General features: G+C 43.6%; 1 protein-coding gene across 4 annotated transcripts in view; it reads left to right on the top strand.

The window, feature by feature from the left end:
• The window catches only part of LOC115151589 (inaD-like protein), a 137,317-nt gene extending 112,555 nt beyond the window's left edge, over nucleotides 1-24,762 (top strand). For all 4 annotated transcript variants that reach the window (XM_029695643.1, XM_029695644.1, XM_029695645.1 and 1 more), the window contains one exon: nucleotides 24,462-24,762. In XM_029695643.1, the coding sequence (XP_029551503.1) occupies nucleotides 24,462-24,478 (17 nt within the window). In that variant the 3' untranslated portion in view covers nucleotides 24,479-24,762. The remainder of the gene's footprint in view (nucleotides 1-24,461) is intronic.
• Nucleotides 24,763-26,182: the final 1,420 nt, after the last annotated feature.

The raw sequence follows: 26,182 nt of genomic DNA, 5'->3' as shown, positions 1-26,182 counted from the left end.
TTAAGGGTATTGGGCTAGGATTAGGGGCCTGGGTTAAGGCTAGGGGGCTAGGATTAGGGGCCTGGGTTAAGGCTAGGGGGCTAGGATTAGGGGCCTGGGTTAAGGGTAGGGGGCTAGGATTAGGGGCCTGGGTTAAGGGTAGGGGTCTAGGATTAGGGCCCTGGGTTAAGGGTAGAGGGCTAGGATTAGGGGACTAGGAGCTAGGATTAGGGGCTAGGGAGCTAGGATTAGGTGCCTGGGTTAAGGGTAGGGGCTAGGATTAGGGGACTAGGAGCTAGGATTAGGGGCTAGGGAGCTAGGATTAGGGCCCTGGTTTAAGGATATTGGGCTAGGATTAGGGGCCAGGGTTAAGGGTAGAGGGCTAGGATTAGGGGCCTCGGTTAAGGGTAGAGGGCTAGGATTAGGGGACTAGGAGCTAAGATTAGGGGCTAGCGAGCTAGGATTAGGGGCCTCGGTTAAGGGTAGGGGCTAGGATTAGGGGACTAGGAGCTAGGATTACAGGCTAGGGGGCTAGGATTAGGGGCCTCGGTTAAGGGTAGGGGCTAGGATTAGGGGACTAGGAGCTAGGATTAGGGCCCTGGGTTAAGGGTATTGGGCTAGGATTAGGGCCCTGGGTTAAGGGTAGGGGGCTAGGATTAGGGGCCTGGGTTAAGGGTAGGGGGCTAGGATTAGGGGCCTGGGTTAAGGCTAGGGGGCTAGGATTAGGGGCCTGGGTTAAGGGTATTGGGCTAGGATTAGGGGCCTGGGTTAAGGGTATTGGGCTAGGATTAGGGGCCTGGGTTAAGGCTAGGGGGCTAGGATTAGGGGCCTGGGTTAAGGCTAGGGGGCTAGGATTAGGGGCCTGGGTTAAGGGTAGAGGGGTAGGATTAGGGGACTAGGAGCTAGGATTAGGGGCTTGGGGGCTGGGATTAAGGGGCTAAGGGTTAGTGGCTAGAGAGAGAGAGAGCCAGTTGAGCAGGTATTTATCCCAGTCAGTCAGAACCTGGCACCATGTCTGCTAGCTGGCTGAGTAATGGAAGAGCCAGCGTAGTACAGTGTGTCTGCTATGCTACAGTGCCAAGGGGCTAGACCTTGACCACCCCTACTCAGTCTGGTTCAGCCCATCACTTACTTGCATCAACACAAATTATACAGATCCGTAAGTGGGCAATGTACGTCACGCAAACTGTGACTCATACTTGTGTTTACCAACTCAAACATGGCGACATTTCAGTTATTTAACAGACGCATATCCAGAGTGACTTAGTCAGTGAGAAATTACAACATTACTTTACATTCTATATGGAGTTAAGGCAGTTTAGCTCTGTAAGGCTTTACTCAGACATTGGAGAACTCAGAAGTGAGAACTTAGACATATAGCCCACCTACCTATACTGTAATAAATAACATATTTTAATAGTTTCTTTACCGTTTGTTTTGATAAATGACCTTGCCCCAGTCGCTCCCCTGTACTTACAAAAAAAAAGAGATGGTATGTCATTATAGTATGAAGCTATCTGTGTTCTTACAAAGCCAGAAAGCATGTTTTGAGTTAGTAAGCAATTGAGTTTTGTTTTGTTTCATACTATGAAATTTGTTTCCGATTGATTGTTGTGCAGAGCAATTCCAAGGTGTGTGTGTGTGTGTGTGGCACTTGTAACTGGTCATGTTTGCAGTGGCTCATTGTAAACCAGTGAGACTAAAGGGCAGTATCATTGTGTCCCCAGTGTGCAGGAGAATTTGTATTACTGTAGTATAGCCTCTTTGTTTTCTTGATTGATTCTACCTTCTTTGCTCAGGCGTATAGAGGCGTATAGAAGTCGGTGCAAGCACACACGCATCAGGGCTCAGAACTGCGACCCTTTGACTTGGCAGTTCATTCTAATAAACACAACCGTATGACCGTTGCCCAAAATGCAATTGTGGGAAAAAGACAGTTTTCAAAGCAACTATTTTTGTTCTAGTTACAGAGAGGATAGTCACAACGTTCTGTGAGTATATCGTTTATTTCTCACCTCTCAATATTAAGTTCATAGCACCACTTTACAACTGGAGTATGCTATTATACAGTATTAGGCCTATATGGTTTTGATGCAGCCATGAAGCCAAGTGGAGTGCTCCATTTGTGGTGAATAGGCCTACATTAGTAGCCTGTTATAGGCCTAGCGCTGGAGAGTTTTTCTGGGACATTACATTTACTGATAGCCATTTAGGCTAATTAACTAATCTATCTAGCAACAGGATCATTATTAATTAGCAATCTGGTGAATAATAATATAGCCTTGGCTAATATGCACAAAAAATACATCAGATAACCCTGGATTCCTATTTCAACAGGTTGCACATCAATATATCAATCATGTGTTCCCTGGATTTGTTAGATGAAATAGATTACTTTTTAAATCATTGGCTACCTTCTCAGTTGTCTTACTTGTCACTGGGAAAACAATTGTCTACTGTCTACTGTACAAAAAGAAAGCTAGCATGGTTTTGGCTAGACTACTGTAGGTCTTGGCTAGACTACTGTAGGTTTTGACTAGACTACTGTAGGTTTTGACTAGACTAATGTAGGTCTTGGCTAGACTACTGTAGGTCTTGGCTAGACTAATGTAGGTCTTGGCTAGACTACTGTAGGTTTTGACTAGACTGCTGTAGGTTTTGGCTAGACTACTGTAGGTCTTGGCTAGACTACTGTAGGTCTTGGCTAGACTAATGTAGGTCTTGGCTAGACTAATGTAGGTTTTGGCTAGACTACTGTAGGTTTTGACAAGGCTACTGTAGGTTTTGACTAGACTACTGTAGGTTTTGGCTAGACTACTGAAAGTCTTGACTAGACTACTGTAGGTTTTGGCTAGACTACTGTAGGTCTTGGCTAGACTACTGTAGGTTTTGGCTAGACTACTGTAGGTCTTGGCTAGACTACTGTAGGTCTTGGCTAGACTACTGTAGGTTTTGGCTAGACTACTGTAGGTTTTGACTAGACTACTGTAGGTCTTGGCTAGACTACTGTAGGTCTTGGCTAGACTACTGTAGGTCTTGGCTAGACTACTGTAGGTTTTGACTAGACTACTGTAGGTCTTGGCTAGACTAATGTAGGTCTTGGCTAGACTAATGTAGGTTTTGGCTAGACTACTGTAGGTTTTGACTAGACTACTGTAGGTTTTGACTAGACTACTGTAGGTTTTGACTAGACTACTGTAGGTCTTGACTAGACTACTGTAGGTCTTGGCTAGACTACTGTAGGTCTTGGCTAGACTACTGTAGGTTTTGACTAGACTACTGTAGGTCTTGGCTAGACTACTGTAGGTCTTGGCTAGACTACTGAAGGTATTGACTAGACTACTGAAGGTCTTGGCTAGACTACTGTAGGTATTGGCTAGCCTACTGTAGGTCTTGACTAGACTACTGTAGGTCTTGGCTAGACTACTGTAGGTTTTGACTAGACTACTGTAGGTTTTGGCTAGACTACTGTAGGTCTTGGGTAGACTACTGAAGGTCTTGACAAGACTACTGTAGGTCTTGGCTAGACTACTGTAGGTCTTGGCTAGACTACTGTAGGTTTTGGCTAGACTACTGTAGGTTTTGGCTAGACTACTGTAGGTCTTGACTAGACTACTGTAGGTCTTGACTAGACTACTGTAGATTTTGGCTAGACTACTGTAGGTTTTGGCTAGACTACTGTAGGTCTTGACTAGACTACTGTAGGTCTTGACTAGACTACTGTAGGTCTTGGCTAGACTACTGAAGGTCTTGGCTAGACTACTGTAGGTTTTGGCTAGACTACTGTAGGTCTTGGCTAGACTACTGAAGGTATTGACTAGACTACTGAAGGTCTTGGCTAGACTACTGTAGGTATTGGCTAGCCTACTGTAGGTCTTGACTAGACTACTGTAGGTCTTGGCTAGACCACTGTAGGTTTTGACTAGACTACTGTAGGTTTTGGCTAGACTACTGTAGGTCTTGGGTAGACTACTGTAGGTCTTGGGTAGACTACTGAAGGTCTTGACAAGACTACTGAAGGTCTTGGCTAGACTACTGTAGGTCTTGGCTAGACTACTGTAGGTTTTGGCTAGACTACTGTAGGTTTTGGCTAGACTACTGAAGGTCTTGACTAGACTACTGTAGGTCTTGGCTAGACTACTGTAGGTCTTGGCTAGACTACTGAAGGTCTTGACTAGACTACTAATGTAGGTCTTGGCTAGACTAATGTAGGTTTTGTCTAGACTAATGTAGGTCTTGGCTAGACTACTGTAGGTTTTGACTAGACTACTGTAGGTTTTGGCTAGACTACTGAAGGTTTTGACTAGACTACTGTAGGTCTTGGCTAGACTACTGTAGGTTTTGGCAAGACTACTGTAGGTTTTGGCTAGACTACTGTAGGTTTTGGCTAGACTACTGTAGGTTTTGGCAAGACTAATGTAGGTCTTGGCTAGACTACTGTAGGTCTTGGCTAGACTACTATAGGCCTTGGCTAGACTACTGTAGGTCTTGGCTAGACTACTGTAGGTCTTGGCTAGACTACTGAAGGTATTGACTAGACTACTGAAGGTCTTGGCTAGACTACTGTAGGTATTGGCTAGCCTACTGTAGGTCTTGACTAGACTACTGTAGGTCTTGGCTAGACCACTGTAGGTTTTGACTAGACTACTGTAGGTTTTGGCTAGACTACTGTAGGTCTTGGGTAGACTACTGAAGGTCTTGACAAGACTACTGAAGGTCTTGGCTAGACTACTGTAGGTCTTGGCTAGACTACTGTAGGTTTTGGCTAGACTACTGTAGGTTTTGGCTAGACTACTGAAGGTCTTGACTAGACTACTGTAGGTCTTGGCTAGACTACTGTAGGTCTTGGCTAGACTACTGAAGGTCTTGACTAGACTACTAATGTAGGTCTTGGCTAGACTAATGTAGGTTTTGTCTAGACTAATGTAGGTCTTGGCTAGACTACTGTAGGTTTTGACTAGACTACTGTAGGTTTTGGCTAGACTACTGAAGGTTTTGACTAGACTACTGTAGGTCTTGGCTAGACTACTGTAGGTTTTGGCAAGACTACTGTAGGTTTTGGCTAGACTACTGTAGGTTTTGGCTAGACTACTGTAGGTTTTGGCAAGACTAATGTAGGTCTTGGCTAGACTACTGTAGGTCTTGGCTAGACTACTATAGGCCTTGGCTAGACTAATGTAGGTCTTGGCTAGACTACTGTAGGTCTTGACTAGACTACTGTTGGTCTTGACTAGACTACTGTAGGTCTTGGCTAGACTACTGTAGGTTTTGACTAGACTACTGTAGGTTTTGGCTAGACTACTGTAGGTCTTGGCTAGACTACTGAAGGTCTTGACTAGACTACTGAAGGTCTTGGCTAGACTACTGTAGGTATTGGCTAGCCTACTGTAGGTCTTGACTAGACTACTGTAGGTCTTGGCTAGACTACTGTAGGTTTTGACTAGATTACTGTAGGTTTTGGCTAGACTACTGTAGGTCTTGGCTAGACTACTGAAGGTCTTGACAAGACTACTGAAGGTCTTGGCTAGACTACTGTAGGTCTTGGCTAGACTACTGTAGGTTTTGGCTAGACTACTGAAGGTTTTGGCTAGACTACTGTAGGTTTTGGCTAGACTACTGTAGGTCTTGGCTAGACTACTGAAGGTCTTGACAAGACTACTGAAGGTCTTGGCTAGACTACTGTAGGTCTTGGCTAGACTACTGTAGGTTTTGGCTAGACTACTGAAGGTTTTGGCTAGACTACTGTAGGTTTTGGCTAGACTACTGTAGGTCTTGACTAGACTACTGTAGGTCTTGGCTAGACTACTGAAGGTCTTGGCTAGACTACTGTAGGTTTTGGCTAGACTAATGTAGGTTTTGACTAGACTAATGTAGGTTTTGACTAGACTACTGTAGGTCTTGACTAGACTACTGTAGGTCTTGGCTAGACTACTGAAGGTCTTGACTAGACTACTAATGTAGGTCTTGGCTAGACTAATGTAGGTTTTAACTAGACTAATGTAGGTCTTGGCTAGACTACTGTAGGTTTTGACTAGACTACTGTAGGTTTTGGCTAGACTACTGTAGGTTTTGACTAGACTAATGTAGGTCTTGGCTAGACTAATGTAAGTTTTGGCTAGACTACTGTAGGTTTTGGCTAGACTAATGTAGGTTTTGGCTAGACTACTGTAGGTTTTGGCTAGACTAATGTAGGTCTTGGCTAGACTACTGTAGGTCTTGGCTAGACTACTATAGGCCTTGGCTAGACTAATGTAGGTCTTGGCTAGACTACTGTAGGTCTTGACTAGACTACTGAAGGTCTTGACTAGACTACTGTTGGTCTTGACTAGACTACTGTTGGTCTTGACTAGACTAATGTAGGTCTTGACTAGACTAATGTAGGTCTTGGCTAGACTACTGTAGGTTTTGACTAGACTACTGTAGGTCTTGACTAGACTACTGTAGGTCTTGACTAGACTACAGTAGGTCTTGGCTAGACGACTGAAGGTCTTGACTAGACTACTGTTGGTCTTGGCTAGACTACTGTAGGTCTTGACTAGACTACTGTAGGTTTTGGCTAGACTACTGTAGGTCTTGACTAGACTACTGTAGGTCTTGACTAGACTACTGTAGGTCTTGGCTAGACTACTGAAGGTCTTGACTAGACTACTGTAGGTTTTGGCTAGACTACTGTAGGTCTTGACTAGACTACTGTAGGTCTTGGCTAGACTACTGAAGGTCTTGACTAGACTACTGTAGGTTTTGGCTAGACTACTGTAGGTCTTGGCTAGACTACTGTTGGTCTTGGCTAGACTACTGAAGGTCTTGACTAGACTACTGTAGGTTTTGGCTAGAGTACTGTAGGTTTTGGCTAGACTACTGTAGGTCTTGGCAAGACTACTGTAGGTTTTAGCTAGACGACTGTAGGTGTTGGCTAGACTACTGAAGGTCTTGGCTAGACTACTGTAGGTTTTGACTAGACTACTGTAGGTTTTGGCTAGACTACTGTAGGTTTTGACTAGCCGACTGTAGGTTTTGACTAGACTACTGTAGGTCTTGAATAGACTACTGAAGGTCTTGACTAGACTACTGTTGGTCTTGACTAGACTAATGTAGGTCTTGACTAGACTAATGTAGGTCTTGGCTAGACTAATGTAGGTTTTGGCTAGACTAATGTAGGTTTTGGCTAGACTAATGTAGGTTTTGGCTAGACTACTGTTGGTTTTGACTAGACTACTGTAGGTCTTGGCTAGACTACTGTAGGTTTTGGCTAGACTACTGTAGGTTTTGACTAGACTACTGTAGGTTTTGGCTAGACTACTGTAGGTCTTGGCTAGACTACTGAAGGTCTTGGCTAGACTACTGTAGGTTTTGACTAGACTACTGTAGGTTTTGGCTAGACTACTGTAGGTCTTGACTAGACTACTGTAGGTTTTGACTAGACTACTGTAGGTCTTGGCTAGACTAATGTAGGTTTTGGCTAGACTACTGTAGGTTTTGGCTAGACTACTGTAGCTTTTGACTAGCCGACTGTAGGTTTTGACTAGACTACTGTAGGTTTTGGCTAGACTAATGTAGGTTTTGGCTAGACTACTGTAGGTTTTGGCTAGACTACTGTAGGTTTTGGCTAGACTACTGTAGGTTTTGGCTAGACTAATGTAGGTTTTGGCTAGACTACTGTAGGTTTTGGCTAGACTACTGAAAGTCTTGACTAGACTACTGTAGGTTTTGGCTAGACTACTGTAGGTCTTGGCTAGACTACTGTAGGTTTTGGCTAGACTAATGAAGGTCTTGACTAGACTAATGTAGGTCTTGACTAGACTACTGTAGGTCTTGGCTAGACTACTGAAGGTCTTGACTAGACTACTGTAGGTTTTGGCTAGACTACTGTAGGTTTTGGCTAGACTAATGTAGGTTTTGGCTAGACTACTGTAGGTTTTGGCTAGACTACTGTAGGTTTTGGCTAGACTACTGTAGGTCTTGGCTAGACTACTGTTGGTCTTGGCTAGACTACTGAAGGTCTTGACTAGACTACTGTAGGTTTTGGCTAGAGTACTGTAGGTCTTGGCTAGACTACTGTAGGTTTTGACTAGACTACTGTAGGTCTTGGCTAGACTACTGTTGGTCTTGGCTAGACTACTGAAGGTCTTGACTAGACTACTGTAGGTTTTGGCTAGAGTACTGTAGGTTTTGGCTAGACTACTGTAGGTCTTGGCAAGACTACTGTAGGTTTTAGCTAGACGACTGTAGGTGTTGGCTAGACTACTGAAGGTCTTGGCTAGACTACTGTAGGTTTTGACTAGACTACTGTAGGTTTTGGCTAGACTACTGTAGCTTTTGACTAGCCGACTGTAGGTTTTGACTAGACTACTGTAGATCTTGAATAGACTACTGAAGGTCTTGACTAGACTACTGTTGGTCTTGACTAGACTAATGTAGGTCTTGACTAGACTAATGTAGGTCTTGGCTAGACTAATGTAGGTTTTGGCTAGACTAATGTAGGTTTTGGCTAGACTAATGTAGGTTTTGGCTAGACTACTGTTGGTTTTGACTAGACTACTGTAGGTTTTGGCTAGACTACTGTAGGTCTTGGCTAGACTACTGAAGGTCTTGGCTAGACTACTGTAGGTTTTGACTAGACTACTGTAGGTTTTGGCTAGACTACTGTAGGTCTTGACTAGACTACTGTAGGTTTTGACTAGACTACTGAAGGTCTTGGCTAGACTAATGTAGGTTTTGGCTAGACTACTGTAGGTTTTGGCTAGACTACTGTAGCTTTTGACTAGCCGACTGTAGGTTTTGACTAGACTACTGTAGGTTTTGGCTAGACTAATGTAGGTTTTGGCTAGACTACTGTAGGTTTTGGCTAGACTACTGTAGGTTTTGGCTAGACTACTGTAGGTTTTGGCTAGACTAATGTAGGTTTTGGCTAGACTACTGTAGGTTTTGGCTAGACTACTGAAAGTCTTGACTAGACTACTGTAGGTTTTGGCTAGACTACTGTAGGTCTTGGCTAGACTACTGTAGGTTTTGGCTAGACTACTGTAGGTTTTGGCTAGACTAATGAAGGTCTTGACTAGACTAATGTAGGTCTTGACTAGACTACTGTAGGTCTTGGCTAGACTACTGAAGGTCTTGACTAGACTACTGTAGGTTTTGGCTAGACTACTGTAGGTTTTGGCTAGACTAATGTAGGTTTTGGCTAGACTACTGTAGGTTTTGGCTAGACTGCTGTAGGTTTTGGCTAGACTACTGTAGGTCTTGGCTAGACTACTGTTGGTCTTGGCTAGACTACTGAAGGTCTTGACTAGACTACTGTAGGTTTTGGCTAGAGTACTGTAGGTTTTGGCTAGACTACTGTAGGTCTTGGCAAGACTACTGTAGGTTTTGGCTAGACGACTGTAGGTGTTGGCTAGACTACTGAAGGTCTTGGCTAGACTACTGTAGGTTTTGACTAGACTACTGTAGGTTTTGGCTAGACTACTGTAGCTTTTGACTAGCCGACTGTAGGTTTTGACTAGTCTACTGTAGGTCTTGACTAGACTACTGAAGGTCTTGACTAGACTACTGTTGGTCTTGACTAGACTAATGTAGGTCTTGACTAGACTAATGTAGGTCTTGGCTAGACTAATGTAGGTTTTGGCTAGACTACTGTAGGTTTTGACTAGACTACTGTAGGTTTTGACTAGACTACTGTAGGTTTTGACTAGACTACTGTAGGTCTTGACTAGACTACTGTAGGTCTTGGCTAGACTACTGTAGGTCTTGGCTAGACTACTGTAGGTTTTGACTAGACTACTGTAGGTCTTGGCTAGACTACTGTAGGTCTTGGCTAGACTACTGAAGGTATTGACTAGACTACTGAAGGTCTTGGCTAGACTACTGTAGGTATTGGCTAGCCTACTGTAGGTCTTGGCTAGACTACTGTAGGTCTTGGCTAGACTACTGTAGGTTTTGACTAGACTACTGTAGGTTTTGGCTAGACTACTGTAGGTCTTGGGTAGACTACTGTAGGTCTTGGCTAGACTACTGTAGGTCTTGACTAGACTACTGTAGGTTTTGGCTAGACTACTGTAGGTTTTGGCTAGACTACTGTAGGTCTTGACTAGACTACTGTAGGTCTTGACTAGACTACTGTAGATTTTGGCTAGACTACTGTAGGTTTTGGCTAGACTACTGTAGGTCTTGACTAGACTACTGTAGGTCTTGACTAGACTACTGTAGGTCTTGGCTAGACTACTGAAGGTCTTGGCTAGACTACTGTAGGTTTTGGCTAGACTAATGTAGGTTTTGACTAGACTACTGTAGGTCTTGACTAGACTACTGTAGGTCTTGGCTAGACTACTGTAGGTCTTGGCTAGACTACTGAAGGTCTTGACTAGACTACTAATGTAGGTCTTGGCTAGACTAATGTAGGTTTTGACTAGACTAATGTAGGTCTTGGCTAGACTACTGTAGGTTTTGACTAGACTACTGTAGGTTTTGACTAGACTACTGTAGGTTTTGGCTAGACTACTGTAGGTTTTGGCTAGACTACTGTAGGTTTTGGCAAGACTAATGTAGGTCTTGGCTAGACTACTGTAGGTCTTGGCTAGACTACTATAGGCCTTGGCTAGACTAATGTAGGTCTTGGCTAGACTACTGTAGGTCTTGACTAGACTACTGTTGGTCTTGACTAGACTACTGTAGGTCTTGGCTAGACTACTGTAGGTTTTGACTAGACTACTGTAGGTTTTGGCTAGACTACTGTAGGTCTTGGCTAGACTACTGAAGGTCTTGACTAGACTACTGAAGGTCTTGGCTAGACTACTGTAGGTATTGGCTAGCCTACTGTAGGTCTTGACTAGACTACTGTAGGTCTTGGCTAGACTACTGTAGGTTTTGACTAGATTACTGTAGGTTTTGGCTAGACTACTGTAGGTCTTGGCTAGACTACTGAAGGTCTTGACAAGACTACTGAAGGTCTTGGCTAGACTACTGTAGGTCTTGGCTAGACTACTGTAGGTTTTGGCTAGACTACTGTAGGTTTTGGCTAGACTACTGAAGGTTTTGGCTAGACTACTGAAGGTTTTGGCTAGACTACTGTAGGTCTTGACTAGACTACTGTAGGTCTTGGCTAGACTACTGAAGGTCTTGGCTAGACTACTGTAGGTTTTGGCTAGACTAATGTAGGTTTTGACTAGACTAATGTAGGTTTTGACTAGACTACTGTAGGTCTTGACTAGACTACTGTAGGTCTTGGCTAGACTACTGAAGGTTTTGACTAGACTACTGTAGGTCTTGGCTAGACTACTGTAGGTCTTGGCTAGACTAATGTAGGTCTTGGCTAGACTAATGTAGGTTTTGGCTAGACTACTGTTGGTCTTGACTAGACTACTGTAGGTTTTGACTAGACTACTGTAGGTCTTGACTAGACTACTGTTGGTCTTGACTAGACTACTGTAGGTCTTGGCTAGACTACTGTAGGTTTTGACTAGACTACTGTAGGTTTTGGCTAGACTACTGTAGGTCTTGGCTAGACTACTGTAGGTCTTGGCTAGACTACTGAAGGTATTGACTAGACTACTGAAGGTCTTGGCTAGACTACTGTAGGTATTGGCTAGCCTACTGTAGGTCTTGACTAGACTACTGTAGGTCTTGGCTAGACCACTGTAGGTTTTGACTAGACTACTGTAGGTTTTGGCTAGACTACTGTAGGTCTTGGGTAGACTACTGTAGGTCTTGGGTAGACTACTGAAGGTCTTGACAAGACTACTGAAGGTCTTGGCTAGACTACTGTAGGTCTTGGCTAGACTACTGTAGGTTTTGGCTAGACTACTGTAGGTTTTGGCTAGACTACTGAAGGTCTTGACTAGACTACTGTAGGTCTTGGCTAGACTACTGTAGGTCTTGGCTAGACTACTGAAGGTCTTGACTAGACTACTAATGTAGGTCTTGGCTAGACTAATGTAGGTTTTGTCTAGACTAATGTAGGTCTTGGCTAGACTACTGTAGGTTTTGACTAGACTACTGTAGGTTTTGGCTAGACTACTGAAGGTTTTGACTAGACTACTGTAGGTCTTGGCTAGACTACTGTAGGTTTTGGCAAGACTACTGTAGGTTTTGGCTAGACTACTGTAGGTTTTGGCTAGACTACTGTAGGTTTTGGCAAGACTAATGTAGGTCTTGGCTAGACTACTGTAGGTCTTGGCTAGACTACTATAGGCCTTGGCTAGACTAATGTAGGTCTTGGCTAGACTACTGTAGGTCTTGACTAGACTACTGTTGGTCTTGACTAGACTACTGTAGGTCTTGGCTAGACTACTGTAGGTTTTAACTAGACTACTGTAGGTTTTGGCTAGACTACTGTAGGTCTTGGCTAGACTACTGAAGGTCTTGACAAGACGAATGAAGGTCTTGGCTAGACTACTGTAGGTCTTGGCTAGACTACTGTAGGTTTTGGCTAGACTACTGAAGGTTTTGGCTAGACTACTGTAGGTTTTGGCTAGACTACTGTAGGTCTTGGCTAGACTACTGAAGGTCTTGACAAGACTACTGAAGGTCTTGGCTATACTACTGTAGGTCTTGGCTAGACTACTGTAGGTTTTGGCTAGACTACTGAAGGTTTTGGCTAGACTACTGTAGGTTTTGGCTAGACTACTGTAGGTCTTGACTAGACTACTGTAGGTCTTGGCTAGACTACTGAAGGTCTTGGCTAGACTACTGTAGGTTTTGGCTAGACTAATGTAGGTTTTGACTAGACTAATGTAGGTTTTGACTAGACTACTGTAGGTCTTGACTAGACTACTGTAGGTCTTGGCTAGACTACTGAAGGTCTTGACTAGACTACTAATGTAGGTCTTGGCTAGACTAATGTAGGTTTTAACTAGACTAATGTAGGTCTTGGCTAGACTAATGTAAGTTTTGGCTAGACTACTGTAGGTTTTGGCTAGACTAATGTAGGTTTTGGCTAGACTACTGTAGGTTTTGGCTAGACTAATGTAGGTCTTGGCTAGACTACTGTAGGTCTTGGCTAGACTACTATAGGCCTTGGCTAGACTAATGTAGGTCTTGGCTAGACTACTGTAGGTCTTGACTAGACTACTGAAGGTCTTGACTAGACTACTGTTGGTCTTGACTAGACTACTGTTGGTCTTGACTAGACTAATGTAGGTCTTGACTAGACTAATGTAGGTCTTGGCTAGACTACTGTAGGTTTTGACTAGACTACTGTAGGTCTTGACTAGACTACTGTAGGTCTTGACTAGACTACAGTAGGTCTTGGCTAGACGACTGAAGGTCTTGACTAGACTACTGTTGGTCTTGGCTAGACTACTGTAGGTCTTGACTAGACTACTGTAGGTTTTGGCTAGACTACTGTAGGTCTTGACTAGACTACTGTAGGTCTTGACTAGACTACTGTAGGTCTTGGCTAGACTACTGAAGGTCTTGACTAGACTACTGTAGGTTTTGGCTAGACTACTGTAGGTCTTGACTAGACTACTGTAGGTCTTGGCTAGACTACTGAAGGTCTTGACTAGACTACTGTAGGTTTTGGCTAGACTACTGTAGGTCTTGGCTAGACTACTGTTGGTCTTGGCTAGACTACTGAAGGTCTTGACTAGACTACTGTAGGTTTTGGCTAGAGTACTGTAGGTTTTGGCTAGACTACTGTAGGTCTTGGCAAGACTACTGTAGGTTTTAGCTAGACGACTGTAGGTGTTGGCTAGACTACTGAAGGTCTTGGCTAGACTACTGTAGGTTTTGACTAGACTACTGTAGGTTTTGGCTAGACTACTGTAGCTTTTGACTAGCCGACTGTAGGTTTTGACTAGACTACTGTAGGTCTTGAATAGACTACTGAAGGTCTTGACTAGACTACTGTTGGTCTTGACTAGACTAATGTAGGTCTTGACTAGACTAATGTAGGTCTTGGCTAGACTAATGTAGGTTTTGGCTAGACTAATGTAGGTTTTGGCTAGACTAATGTAGGTTTTGGCTAGACTACTGTTGGTTTTGACTAGACTACTGTAGGTCTTGGCTAGACTACTGTAGGTTTTGGCTAGACTACTGTAGGTTTTGACTAGACTACTGTAGGTTTTGGCTAGACTACTGTAGGTCTTGGCTAGACTACTGAAGGTCTTGGCTAGACTACTGTAGGTTTTGACTAGACTACTGTAGGTTTTGGCTAGACTACTGTAGGTCTTGACTAGACTACTGTAGGTTTTGACTAGACTACTGTAGGTCTTGGCTAGACTAATGTAGGTTTTGGCTAGACTACTGTAGGTTTTGGCTAGACTACTGTAGCTTTTGACTAGCCGACTGTAGGTTTTGACTAGACTACTGTAGGTTTTGGCTAGACTAATGTAGGTTTTGGCTAGACTACTGTAGGTTTTGGCTAGACTACTGTAGGTTTTGGCTAGACTACTGTAGGTTTTGGCTAGACTAATGTAGGTTTTGGCTAGACTACTGTAGGTTTTGGCTAGACTACTGAAAGTCTTGACTAGACTACTGTAGGTTTTGGCTAGACTACTGTAGGTCTTGGCTAGACTACTGTAGGTTTTGGCTAGACTAATGAAGGTCTTGACTAGACTAATGTAGGTCTTGACTAGACTACTGTAGGTCTTGGCTAGACTACTGAAGGTCTTGACTAGACTACTGTAGGTTTTGGCTAGACTACTGTAGGTTTTGGCTAGACTAATGTAGGTTTTGGCTAGACTACTGTAGGTTTTGGCTAGACTACTGTAGGTTTTGGCTAGACTACTGTAGGTCTTGGCTAGACTACTGTTGGTCTTGGCTAGACTACTGAAGGTCTTGACTAGACTACTGTAGGTTTTGGCTAGAGTACTGTAGGTTTTGGCTAGACTACTGTAGGTCTTGGCAAGACTACTGTAGGTTTTGGCTAGACGACTGTAGGTGTTGGCTAGACTACTGAAGGTCTTGGCTAGACTACTGTAGGTTTTGACTAGACTACTGTAGGTTTTGGCTAGACTACTGTAGCTTTTGACTAGCCGACTGTAGGTTTTGACTAGTCTACTGTAGGTCTTGACTAGACTACTGAAGGTCTTGACTAGACTACTGTTGGTCTTGACTAGACTACTGTAGGTCTTGACTAGACTAATGTAGGTCTTGGCTAGACTAATGTAGGTTTTGGCTAGACTAATGTAGGTTTTGGCTAGACTAATGTAGGTTTTGGGTAGACTACTGTTGGTCTTGACTAGACTACTGTAGGTTTTGACTAGACTAATGTAGTTCTTGGCTAGACTACTGAAGGTCTTGGCTAGACTACTGTAGGTCTTTGCTAGACTACTGTAGGTTTTGGCTAGACTACTGTAGGTTTTGACTAGACTACTGTAGGTTTTGGCTAGACTACTGTAGGTCTTGGCTAGACTACTGAAGGTCTTGGCTAGACTACTGTAGGTTTTGACTAGACTACTGTAGGTTTTGGCTAGACTACTGTAGGTCTTGACTAGACTACTGTAGGTTTTGACTAGACTACTGTAGGTCTTGGCTAGACTACTGTAGGTTTTGGCTAGACTACTGTAGCTTTTGACTAGCCGACTGTAGGTTTTGACTAGACTACTGTAGGTTTTGGCTAGACTAATGTAGGTTTTGGCTAGACTACTGTAGGTTTTGGCTAGACTACTGTAGGTTTTGGCTAGACTACTGTAGGTTTTGGCTAGACTAATGTAGGTTTTGGCTAGACTACTGTAGGTTTTGGCTAGACTACTGAAAGTCTTGACTAGACTACTGTAGGTTTTGGCTAGACTACTGTAGGTCTTGGCTAGACTACTGTAGGTTTTGGCTAGACTACTGAAGGTCTTGACTAGACTACTGTAGGTCTTGGCTAGACTACTGTAGGTCTTGGCTAGACTACTGAAGGTCTTGGCTAGACTACTGTAGGTTTTGGCTAGACTAATGTAGGTTTTGACTAGACTACTGTAGGTTTTGGCTAGACTACTGAAGGTCTTGGCTAGACTACTGTAGCTTTTGACTAGCCGACTGTAGGTTTTGACTAGACTACTGTAGGTTTTGGCTAGACTAATGTAGGTTTTGACTAGACTACTGTAGGTTTTGGCTAGACTACTGTAGGTTTTGGCTAGACTAATGTAGGTTTTGGCTAGATTACTGTAGGTTTTGGCTAGACTACTGTAGGTCTTGGCTAGACTAATGTAGGTTTTGACTAGACTACTGTAGGTTTTGGCTAGACTAATGTAGGTTTTGGCTAGACTAATGTAGGTTTTGGCTAGACTAATGTAGGTTTTGGCTAGACTACTGTAGGTTTTGACTAGACTACTGTAGGTTTTGGCTAGACTAATGTAGGTTTTGACTAGACTACTGTAGGTTTTGGCTAGACTAATGTAGGTTTTGGCTAGACTAATGTAGGTTTTGGCTAGACTACTTTAGGTCTTGCCTAGACTACTGTAGGTCTTGGCTAGACTAATGTAGGTTTTGGCTAGACTACTGAAGGTCTTGGCTAGACTACTGTAGGTCTTGGCTAGACTAATGTAGGTTTTGGCTAGACTACTGTAGGTTTTGACTAGACTACTGTAGGTTTTGGCTAGACTAATGTAGGTTTTGACTAGACTACTGTAGGTTTTGGCTAGACTAATGTAGGTTTTGGCTAGACTAATGTAGGTTTTGGCTAGACTACTTTAGGTCTTGGCTAGACTACTGTAGGTCTTGGCTAGACTAATGTAGGTTTTGGCTAGACTACTGAAGGTCTTGGCTAGACTACTGTAGGTCTTGGCTAGACTACTGTAGGTTTTGGCTAGACTACTAAAGACATCTCTTGAAAAGCAGTATTAAAGGGGCAACATCCTATTTCTTCAAGTTACAGGCCTACTTTAGAAACAAAAATGTATGCTATGAATGCAATACAATTCTAACATAGAGTAATGTCTTGCATTGCTTAATTACATCATACAGCTGTTTTAATTAAATAATAACCAAATGTAGCCTATTACTAGCTGGATATAGAGAGAAAGCATACACCCCAATACATTAACTGCCAGTGAGGAAAAAAAGTTAACATTGAACCCTGAGTAAATCTATCCAAATCAATGCAAGAACAGAAGGGCATGCTAAGATGGCTAGTCATTATTAGCCTGTTTCCGTATGAACACAGGAACATTACAGGATATAGTTCAGGTCAGTGGTGGGACCAAATCATATGCTGGTGCCATCAACTGAAAGAGTTGGAATCACCAGCATCACTAGTGGATAAAGGACGTCTAGAGCCCCCCCCCCCCCCCCCCCCCCTCCCCAAAAATAGGATGTTTTGTTCGAGGTGAATGTGAAGGTAGAATGTGCAGCTCGCACCAGTGCGACCAATTATGCGACCACATTTTTCACTTGTTTAATAGCCAAGTTAAAGGGTCGCAAAATGAGACCAAATAGTTGCAGTATGGAGCCCTGTGATGACTAGAATGTTTTATAAGATTGATATGTGATTTAATAGTGGTATTAACTCCCGGTCCATATTTAATGTGAGCTGTGTGATTTAATAGTGGTATTAACTCCCGGTCCATATTTAATGTGAGCTGTGTGATTTAATAGTGGTATTAACTCCCGGTCCATATTTAATGTGAGCTGTGTGATTTAATAGTGGTATTAACTCCCGGTCCATATTTAATGTGAGCTGTGTGATTTAATAGTGGTATTAACTCCCGGTCCATATTTAATGTGAGCTGTGTGATTGATAGTTGTGGTGGAGAGACCGGTGGCAGAAGGAGACGTATATAGATTTCTGTGCTTGTGTGCACGTGTGTGTGTGTGCATACGTGCGTGCATTTGTATGCCTTTGTGTGTGTCTCTGCGTGTGCATGTACACCACTCAGAGACTCAGTGTGTGTGTAAAGTCTCCAGTGTGTTGTGTTCCTGGACAGCTTGTTATTGACTGTGTGTGTGTGTGTGTGTGTGTGTGTGAGTTGAGGACTACACCACAGTGACTGGCACTCAGTCCCATCCCAGCCTCTAGTTGTGTCTAAGAGTCTGGCTGGCTGCCTAAGATTCTGGCGGCCCGTGAGTTTCAAGTTTGGGAAAGCATACAATTTATCTGAGTGTGTCTGTCTTAAAAGGCTGTCTGAGAGTCTGTCTGTATGGTCTGAGAGTCTGCCTGAGAGTCTATCTGTCTACATCTCTTTCACTGCAGAGGAGGAGTGCCTTAAATGACCATTTGTTGCAGTCACAGCCCGCTCACACTTTATTTGGATAGTACATCTGTAGATGCTCTGCTTGCTAAGGTTACGGTTAAGGTTAGGTTCAGAATAAGGGTTAGGATTTGGGTTAGGTTAGGGTTAGGATAAGGGTTAAGGTTATGGTAAGGTTTAGGTTAGGATAAGGGGTAAGGTTAGGGTTAGGATAAGGTTTGGGTTTGGATAAGGGTTAGGGTAAGGTTTGAGTTAGGATAAGGGTTAAGGTTAGGATAAGGTTTAGGTTAGGATAAGGGTTAAGGTTAGGGTTAGGATAAGGTTTGGGTTTGGATAAGGGTTAAGGTTAGGATAAGGGTTAAGGTTAGGATAAGGGTTAAGGTTATGGTAAGGTTTAGGTTAGGATAAGGGTTAAGGTTAGGGTTAGGATAAGGTTTGGATAAGGGTTAGGGTAAGGTTTGGGTTAGGATAAGGGTTAAGGTTAGGGTAAGGTTTAGGTTAGGATAAGGTTTGGGTTTGGATAAGGGTAAGGTTTGGGTTAGGATAAGGGTTTTGGTTAGGATAAGGGTAAGGTTTGGGTTAGGATAAGGGTTTTGGTTAGGATAAGGGTTAAGGTTAGGATAAAGGTTAGGGTAAGGGTTAAGGTTAGGGTAAGGGTTAGTAGATGGTTGAAATGATAGTGATAGTCTATAGAGCATCTACAGATGGACTATCCAGATAAAGTGTTATTCTCAGTCTCTCCACTGCTGCAGTCCAGCTCTCACATAGTCCTTATGAACATGATCTCTGGAGTGGGAAGAATGCTGGAGTACTCTGAACGATTGCATTTCACTCTGAGAGCCTTTGGTAAGGACTACACGACAGAGAAGGAAACAGTATTGGCATGAACATGATAACACATTATCTGTGTCGCAAATGGCACCCTATTCCCTTCATAGTGTGCACTACTTTTACAGTTGAAGTCGGAAGTTTACATACACCTTAGCCAAATACATTTAAACTCAGTTTCACAATTCCTGACATTTAATCCTAGTAATAATTCCCTATCTTAGGTCAGTTAAGATCTTAGGTCAGTTAAGATCACCACTTTATTTTAAGAATGTGAAATGTCAGAATTATAGTAGAGAGAATGATTTATTTCAGCTTTTATTTATTTCATCACATTCCAAGTGGGTCAAAAGTATACATACAGAAGTTACAGAAGTTTACATACACTCAATTAGTATTTGGTAGCACTGCCTTTAAATTGTTTAACTTGGGTCAAAGTTTCGGGTAGCCTTCCAATAAGTTGGGTTAATTTTGGCCCATTCCTCCTGACAGAGCTGGTGTAACTGAGTCCGGTTTGTAGGCCTCCTTGCTCGCACACGCTTTTTCAGTTCTTCCCACAAATTTTCAGGGCTTTGTGATGGCCATTCCAATACCTTGACTTTTGTCCTTAAGCCATTTTGCCACAACTTTGGAAGTATGCTTGAGGTCAATGTCCACTTGGAAGACCCATTTGCGACCAAGCTTTAACTTCCTGACTGATGTCTTGAGATGTTGCTTCAATATATCCACATAATTTTCCTCCCTCATGATGCCATCTATTTTGTGAAGTGTACCAGTCCCTCCTGCAGCAAAGCACCCCCACCACATGATGCTGCCACCCCTGTGCTTCACGGTTGGGATGGTGTTCTTCGGCTTGCAAGCCTCCCCCTTTTTCCTCCAAACATAACGATGGTCATTATGGCCAAACAGTTATATTTTTGTTTCATCAGACCAGAGGACATTTCTCCAAAAAGTACAATCTTTGTACGGTTTGCAACAATCCCCAGTTGCAAACCGTAGTCTGGCTTTTTTATGGCGGTTTTGGAGCAGTGGCTTCTTCCTTGCTGAGCGGCCTTTCAGGTTATGTTGATATAGGACTCGTTTTACTGTGGATATAGACACTTTTGTACCGGTTTCCTCCAGCATCTTCACAAGGTCCTTTGCTGTTGTTCTGGGATTGATTTGCACTTTTCGCACCAAAGTTCGTTCATCTCTAGGAGACAGAATGCGTCTCCTTCCTGAGTAGTATGGCGGCTGCGTGGTCCCATGGTGTTTATACTTGCGTATTATTGTTTGTACAGATGAACGTGGAAATTGCTCCCAAGGATGAACCAGACTTGTGGAGGTCTACAATTTTTTTTTCTGAGGTCTTGGCTGATTTCTGTTGATTTTCCCATGATGTCAAGCAAAGAGGCACTGAGTTTGAAGGTAGGCCTTGAAATACATCCACAGGTACACCTCCAATTGACTCAAATTATGTCAATTAGCCTATCAGAAGCTTCTAAAGCCATGACATCATTTTCTGGAATTTTCCAAGCTGTTTCAAGGTGCAGTCAACATAGTGTATGTAAACTTCTGACCCACTGGAATTGTGATACAGTGAATTATAACTGAAATAATCTGTCTGTAAACAATTGTTGGAAAAATTACTTGTGTCGTGCAGAAAGTAGATGTCTTAACCAACTTGCAAAAACTAGTTTGTTAGCAAGAAATTTGTGGAGTGGTTGAAAAACGAGTTTAATGACTCCAACATAAGTGTATGTAAACTTCTGACTTCAACTGTATATAGGGCTGTGGTCAAAAGTAATGCACTATATAGGGAACAGGGTGCCATTTTGGGACGAGCCAACTGGTTGTCAATCATTAAAGTCCTGATACCCTACAATATCTATGAGGTGTCCTCTGGGGTCTGGTGTAATGGTTGACTGTGGGGTAAACTGTCCCTTTGTGGTCTGGGTATCCAGGGTGACGGGAGCTCAACTTTGTCTTGGTGTGTGTGTGTGTGTGTGTGTGTGTGTGTGTGTGTGTGTGTGTGTGTGTGTGTCCGCAGTGTTGAATATGTGTGTGGAGGTGAATGGTCAGTCAGTGTTGATAAGTGTGGGGTGGTGGGGTGAAGGGTCAGTCAGTGTTGATAAGTGTGGGGTGAAGGGTCAGTCAGTCAGTGTTGATAAGTGTGGGGTGAAGGGTCAGTCAGTCAGTGTTGATAAGTGTGGGGTGAAGGGTCAGTCAGTCAGTGTTGATAAGTGTGGGGTGAAGGGTCAGTCAGTGTTGATAAGTGTGGGGTGAAGGGTCAGTCAGTCAGTGTTTGCCAAGCTCTGGGTAGGACTGATGATGTCTTAGAAGTAGCTTGCAGGACTATCTTTTCAAAGAAAAGATGTGAGTGCTCTTTTGCTGTTTTCAAAGTTGCTTATGATGAAAATGTAACAGAAACAAAATGTACTCATACTCTTTGTTGTTTTAACCAATACAAAATGTGCCTAAATCACTTTAATAGCCTTCCGGCCTTGACCAGTCATCACTACCGGCCTTGACCAGTCATCACTACCAGCCTTGACCAGTCATCACTACCGGCCTTGACCAGTCGTCACTACCGGCCTTGACCAGTCGTCACTACCGGCCTTGACCAGTCGTCACTACCGGCCTTGACCAGTCGTCACTACCGGCCTTGACCAGTCGTCACTACCGGCCTTGACCAGTCGTCACTACCGGCCTTGACCATTAAATAACCCAGCAGAATACATTTACATTTGAGTCATTTAGCAGACTCTTATGCAGAGCGACGTATAGTAGTGAGTGCAAACATTTTCATACTGTTTCCCCTTTGGAATCTATCCCACAACCCTGGCGTGCTCCATGCTCTATCAGGTGAGCTACACGGGACAGCTACCACTACCTCACAGTTCCACTAAGTCCATGATTAAAAGAACAAAGGGAATGCAAGACATCCCACTTCAAAAGTGCTCCTTTGACTACTAAGGTGTTTTGGCGTAAATCCTTCATCAGTGTGCTGGCCCTGCCTTGACAGACCAGACTAGAGCTTCAAGGCTATTTTCTCTGGCTGTATGTGTACATGTCTTGTTCCTTGTCCTGAGCTGTGATGCTCTGTTCCTCAGTCTTATTTAGGTCAGCCTTAATTAACAGCAAGTAGGCCTAGTGAGCAAGCAGTCAGTGGAGCGAGAGCTCTCTCTCTCTCTCTCTCTCTCTCTCTCTCTCCTTCTCTCTCTCTCCTTCTCTCTCTCTCTCTCTCTCTCTCTCCTTCTCTCTCTCTCCTCTCTCTCTCTCTCTCTCTCTCTCTCTCTCTCTCTCCTTCTCTCTCTCTCCTCTCTCTCTCTCTCTCCTGCCTTTATTTAGTGTTTTCTCTATCTTCTTGTCCTCCTCCTTCCTGCCATTTCTCACCTCATTTCACCATCTTGTTTCCGCCTCTTGACTCATCCTCGTGCCCTTTCTGTTTGTTTTTACTCCCCCCTTCCCTTCTTCTCTCCTCTCTCTCCAGTTCTGTCTCTTACCTTTTGGTCTGTCACTTCTGGTCATCCTCCTCCCTTGCCCCCCTCTTCTGTCAGTCTCTTTTTCTCTCTGTCTCTTCTATGTTTTTTTCTAAATCCCCCACTCCTTCTTTCCCCCTTCCCTTACTCGTCCTACCTCTCCTCGAATTTCTGTGGCCACAAGACAGTGGAGTCCCTTGAGTTCCCCCCCTCTCTCTCTCTCTCTCTCTCCCTCTCCCTCTCTCCCTTCCCCCTCTGTTCCTCGATCCTTCCTCTGGGTGTTGATTTGTGGTTAGAGTGCTGTGTAATGGATCGTTCTGTAGCAGATAGCTGAATATCAGCATCTATCTGGCTGGGGCCGATAGCCTGACAGCCCAGCACCTCCCCTGTATACACTATATATATATATGGACACCCCTTCAAACTAATAGATTTGGCTATTTCAGCCACACCCGTTGCTGACAGGTTTATAAAATTTGGGCATACAGCCATGCAATCTCCATAGACAAACATTGGCAGTAGAATGGCCTTACTGAAGAGCTCAGTGACTCTCAACATGGCACCGTTATAGGATGCCACCTTTCCAACAAGTCAGTTAGTAAAATTTCTGCCCTGCTAGAGCTGCACCAGTAAGTGCTATTCTGAAGTGGAACGCCTAAAAGCAACAACGGTTCAGCCACGAAGTGGTGGGCAACACAAACTCACAGAACAGGACACTGAAGCGCGTAGCGCCTAAAAATCGTCTGTTCTCGGTTGCAACACTCAGTACCGGCACAAGAACTGTTCGTCGGGAGCTTCATGAAATGGGCTTCCATGACCGAGCAGCCGCACACAAGCCTAAGATCACCATGCGCAAAGCCAAGAGTCAGCTAGAGTGGTGTAAAGCTCACCGCCATGGGACTCTGGAGCAGTGGAAACGCGTTCTCTGGAATGATGAATCACGCTTCACCATCTGGCAGTCCGACGGATGAATCTGGGTTTAGCGTTCTCCTGGCATCCGCCAAACCCAGATTCGTCCTATGCATTGGGGCTACCTGCCCCAATGCATAGTGCCAACTGTAAAGTTTGGTGGAGGAGGAATAATGGTCTGGGGCTGTTTTTCATGGTTTGGGCTAGGCCCCTTAGTTCCAGTAAAGGAAAAGCTTAACGCTACAGCATACAATGACATTCTAGATGATTCTGTGCTTCCAACTTTATGGCAACAGTTTGGTGAAGGCCCTTTCCTGTTTCAGCATGACAATGCCCCCGTGCACAAAGCAAAGTCCATACAGAAATGGTTTGTCGAGATCGGTGTGGAAGAACTTGACTGGCCTGCACAGAGCCCTGACCTCAACCCTATCGAACACCTTTAGAATGAATTGGAACGCCGACTGCGAGCCAGGCCTAATCGCCCAACTTCAGTGCCCAACCTCACTAATTTTCTTGTGGCTAAATGGAAGCAAGTCCCCGCAGTAATGTTCCAACATCTAGTGAAAAACCTTCCCAGAAGAGTGGAGGCTGTTTTAGAGGCAATGGGGGGACCAAATCCATATTAATGCCCATGATTGTGGAATGAGATGTTCGACGAGCTGGTGTCCACATACGTTTGGTCATGTAGAGTATTTAGGACATAAGACAGACAATGTCAGGGGGTAGAGGTTAGAGCCCTGTTTTCAGTTCTCCATTGTAACCCTCAGCTTGAGGGTATTAGTTTTCTCTCGTATTCTGTAGGGCTAAAATAGGCTTAGCCCATAGTGGACATAGCAATTTTGAAAACGGTAACAAGCACTATTAACATGAAGTGAAAAACTAGTGATCTTTTAGCTTAAATGTAAGAGGTGGATAATAAATGTTCTATGATGGCTGGTGGTAATTGTATCTCTAATTCAGGCTAATGCTAATATTTAGCCCCATTTATCATTAGCCTTGCTAAAGAAGTTAACACTTTTTGTAATGCCTGCTTATTATCAAACCTGTTATTTATTAGTAGGATTGCTAAGAAAGTTAGCGCTGTTAGCCCTGTTATCATTACCTTGCTAAGGAAGTTAGTGAGCAGCAGCAAAGGAAAATGCTTTAATCTGTGTTTCTCTCTTTGTCTTTGCAGGGGGGCGTATTGGCTGACCGTTGTATCAGTTGCCTGGCGACTGAGGGTTGGCCAGGGATGCAACCTAACCAATAGAACTACTGTACTAACATGAGAGAGTGGGGAAATTGGCCATCTTGTCTTCTCACTGCACTGTGTGTTGTTCCCCCTCTTTTACAGCTTTTTACTCTAATGCAGTGCATTCAGAAAGTATTCAGACACCTTGACTTTTTCCACATTTTGTAACATTACATCGTTATTCTACAATTGTTTCAATTGTTTTTTTCCCTCATCAATCTACACACAATACCCCATAATGACAAAGCAAAAACTGTTTTTTTTAAACATTTTTGCAAATGTATAAAACATAATCAAATGTACATAAGTATTCAGACCCTTTATACTCAGTACTTTGTTGAAGCACCTTTGGCAGCCAGATCCTCTCAAGCTCTGTCAGGTTGGGAAAGGGAAAAGAGGATACCTAGTCAGTTGTCCAACTAAATGTATTCAACTGAAATGTGTCTTGGGGAGCACTGCTGCACAGCTATTTTCAGGTCTCTCCAGAGATGTTTGATCGGGTTCAAGTCCGGGCTCTAGCTGGGCCACTCAAGGACATTCAGAGACTTGACCCGAAGCCACTCCTGCCTTGTCTTGGCTGTGTGCTTAGGGTTGTTGTCCTGTTGGAAGGTGAACCTTCACCCCAGTCTGAGGTCCTGAGTGCTCTGGAGCAGGTTTTCATCAAGGATCTCTCTGTACTTTGCTCCGTTCATCTTTGCCTTCATCTTGACTAGTTTCCCAGTCCCTGCCGCTGAAAAACATCCCCACAGCATGATGCTGCCACCACCGTGCTTCACCATAGGGATGGCGCAAGGTTTCGTCCAGATATTACGCTTGGCATTCAGGCCAAAGAGTCCAATCTTGGTTTCATCAGACCAGAGAATCTGGTTTCTAATGGTCTGGAGTCCTTTAGATGCCTTTTGGCAAACTCCAAGCAGGCTGTCATGTGCCTTTTACTGAGGAGTGGCTTCTGTCTGATAACTCTACCATAAAAGCCTGATTGGTGGAGTGCTGCAGAGATGGTTGTTCTTCTGGAAGATTCTGTCATCTCTACAGAGGAACTCTGGAGATCTGTCAGAGTGACCATTGGGTTCTTGGTCACCTCCCTGACCAAGGCCCTTCTCCCCTGATTGCTCAGTATGGATGGGCGGCCAGTTCAAGGAAGTCTTGGTGGTTCCAAACTTCTTCCATTTAAGAATGATGGAGGCCACTGTGTTCTTGGGGACCTTCAATGCTGCAGAAAGTTTTCGGTACCCTTCCCCAGATCTGTGCCTCGACACAATCCTGTCTCGGAGATCTATGGACAATTCCTTCAATCTCATGGCTTTGTTTATGCTCTGACATGCACTGTCAACTGTGAGACCTTATATAGACAGGTGTGTGCCTTTCCAAATCATGTCCAATCAAATGAATTTACCACAGGTGGACTCCAATCAAGTCGTAGAAACATCTCAAGGATGATCAATGCAAACAGGATGCACCTGAGCTCAATTTCGAGTCTCATAACAAAAGCTCTGAATACTTATTTAAACAAGGTATTTTAGTTTTTTATTTTGGATAAATTTGCAACAAACCTGTTTTCTCTTTCTCATTATAGAGTATTGTGTGTAGATTTGAGGATGTTATTTTTTTAAATCCATTCTAGAATAAGGCTGTAATGTAACAAAATGTTGAAATAGTCAAGG

This window comes from Salmo trutta, chromosome 17 (assembly GCF_901001165.1).
Source record: "Salmo trutta chromosome 17, fSalTru1.1, whole genome shotgun sequence".
Taxonomy (NCBI): Eukaryota; Metazoa; Chordata; class Actinopteri; order Salmoniformes; family Salmonidae; genus Salmo; species Salmo trutta.
The sequence above is the reverse complement of the archived record's forward strand: the minus strand, read 5'-3'. Positions and strand labels throughout refer to the sequence as shown.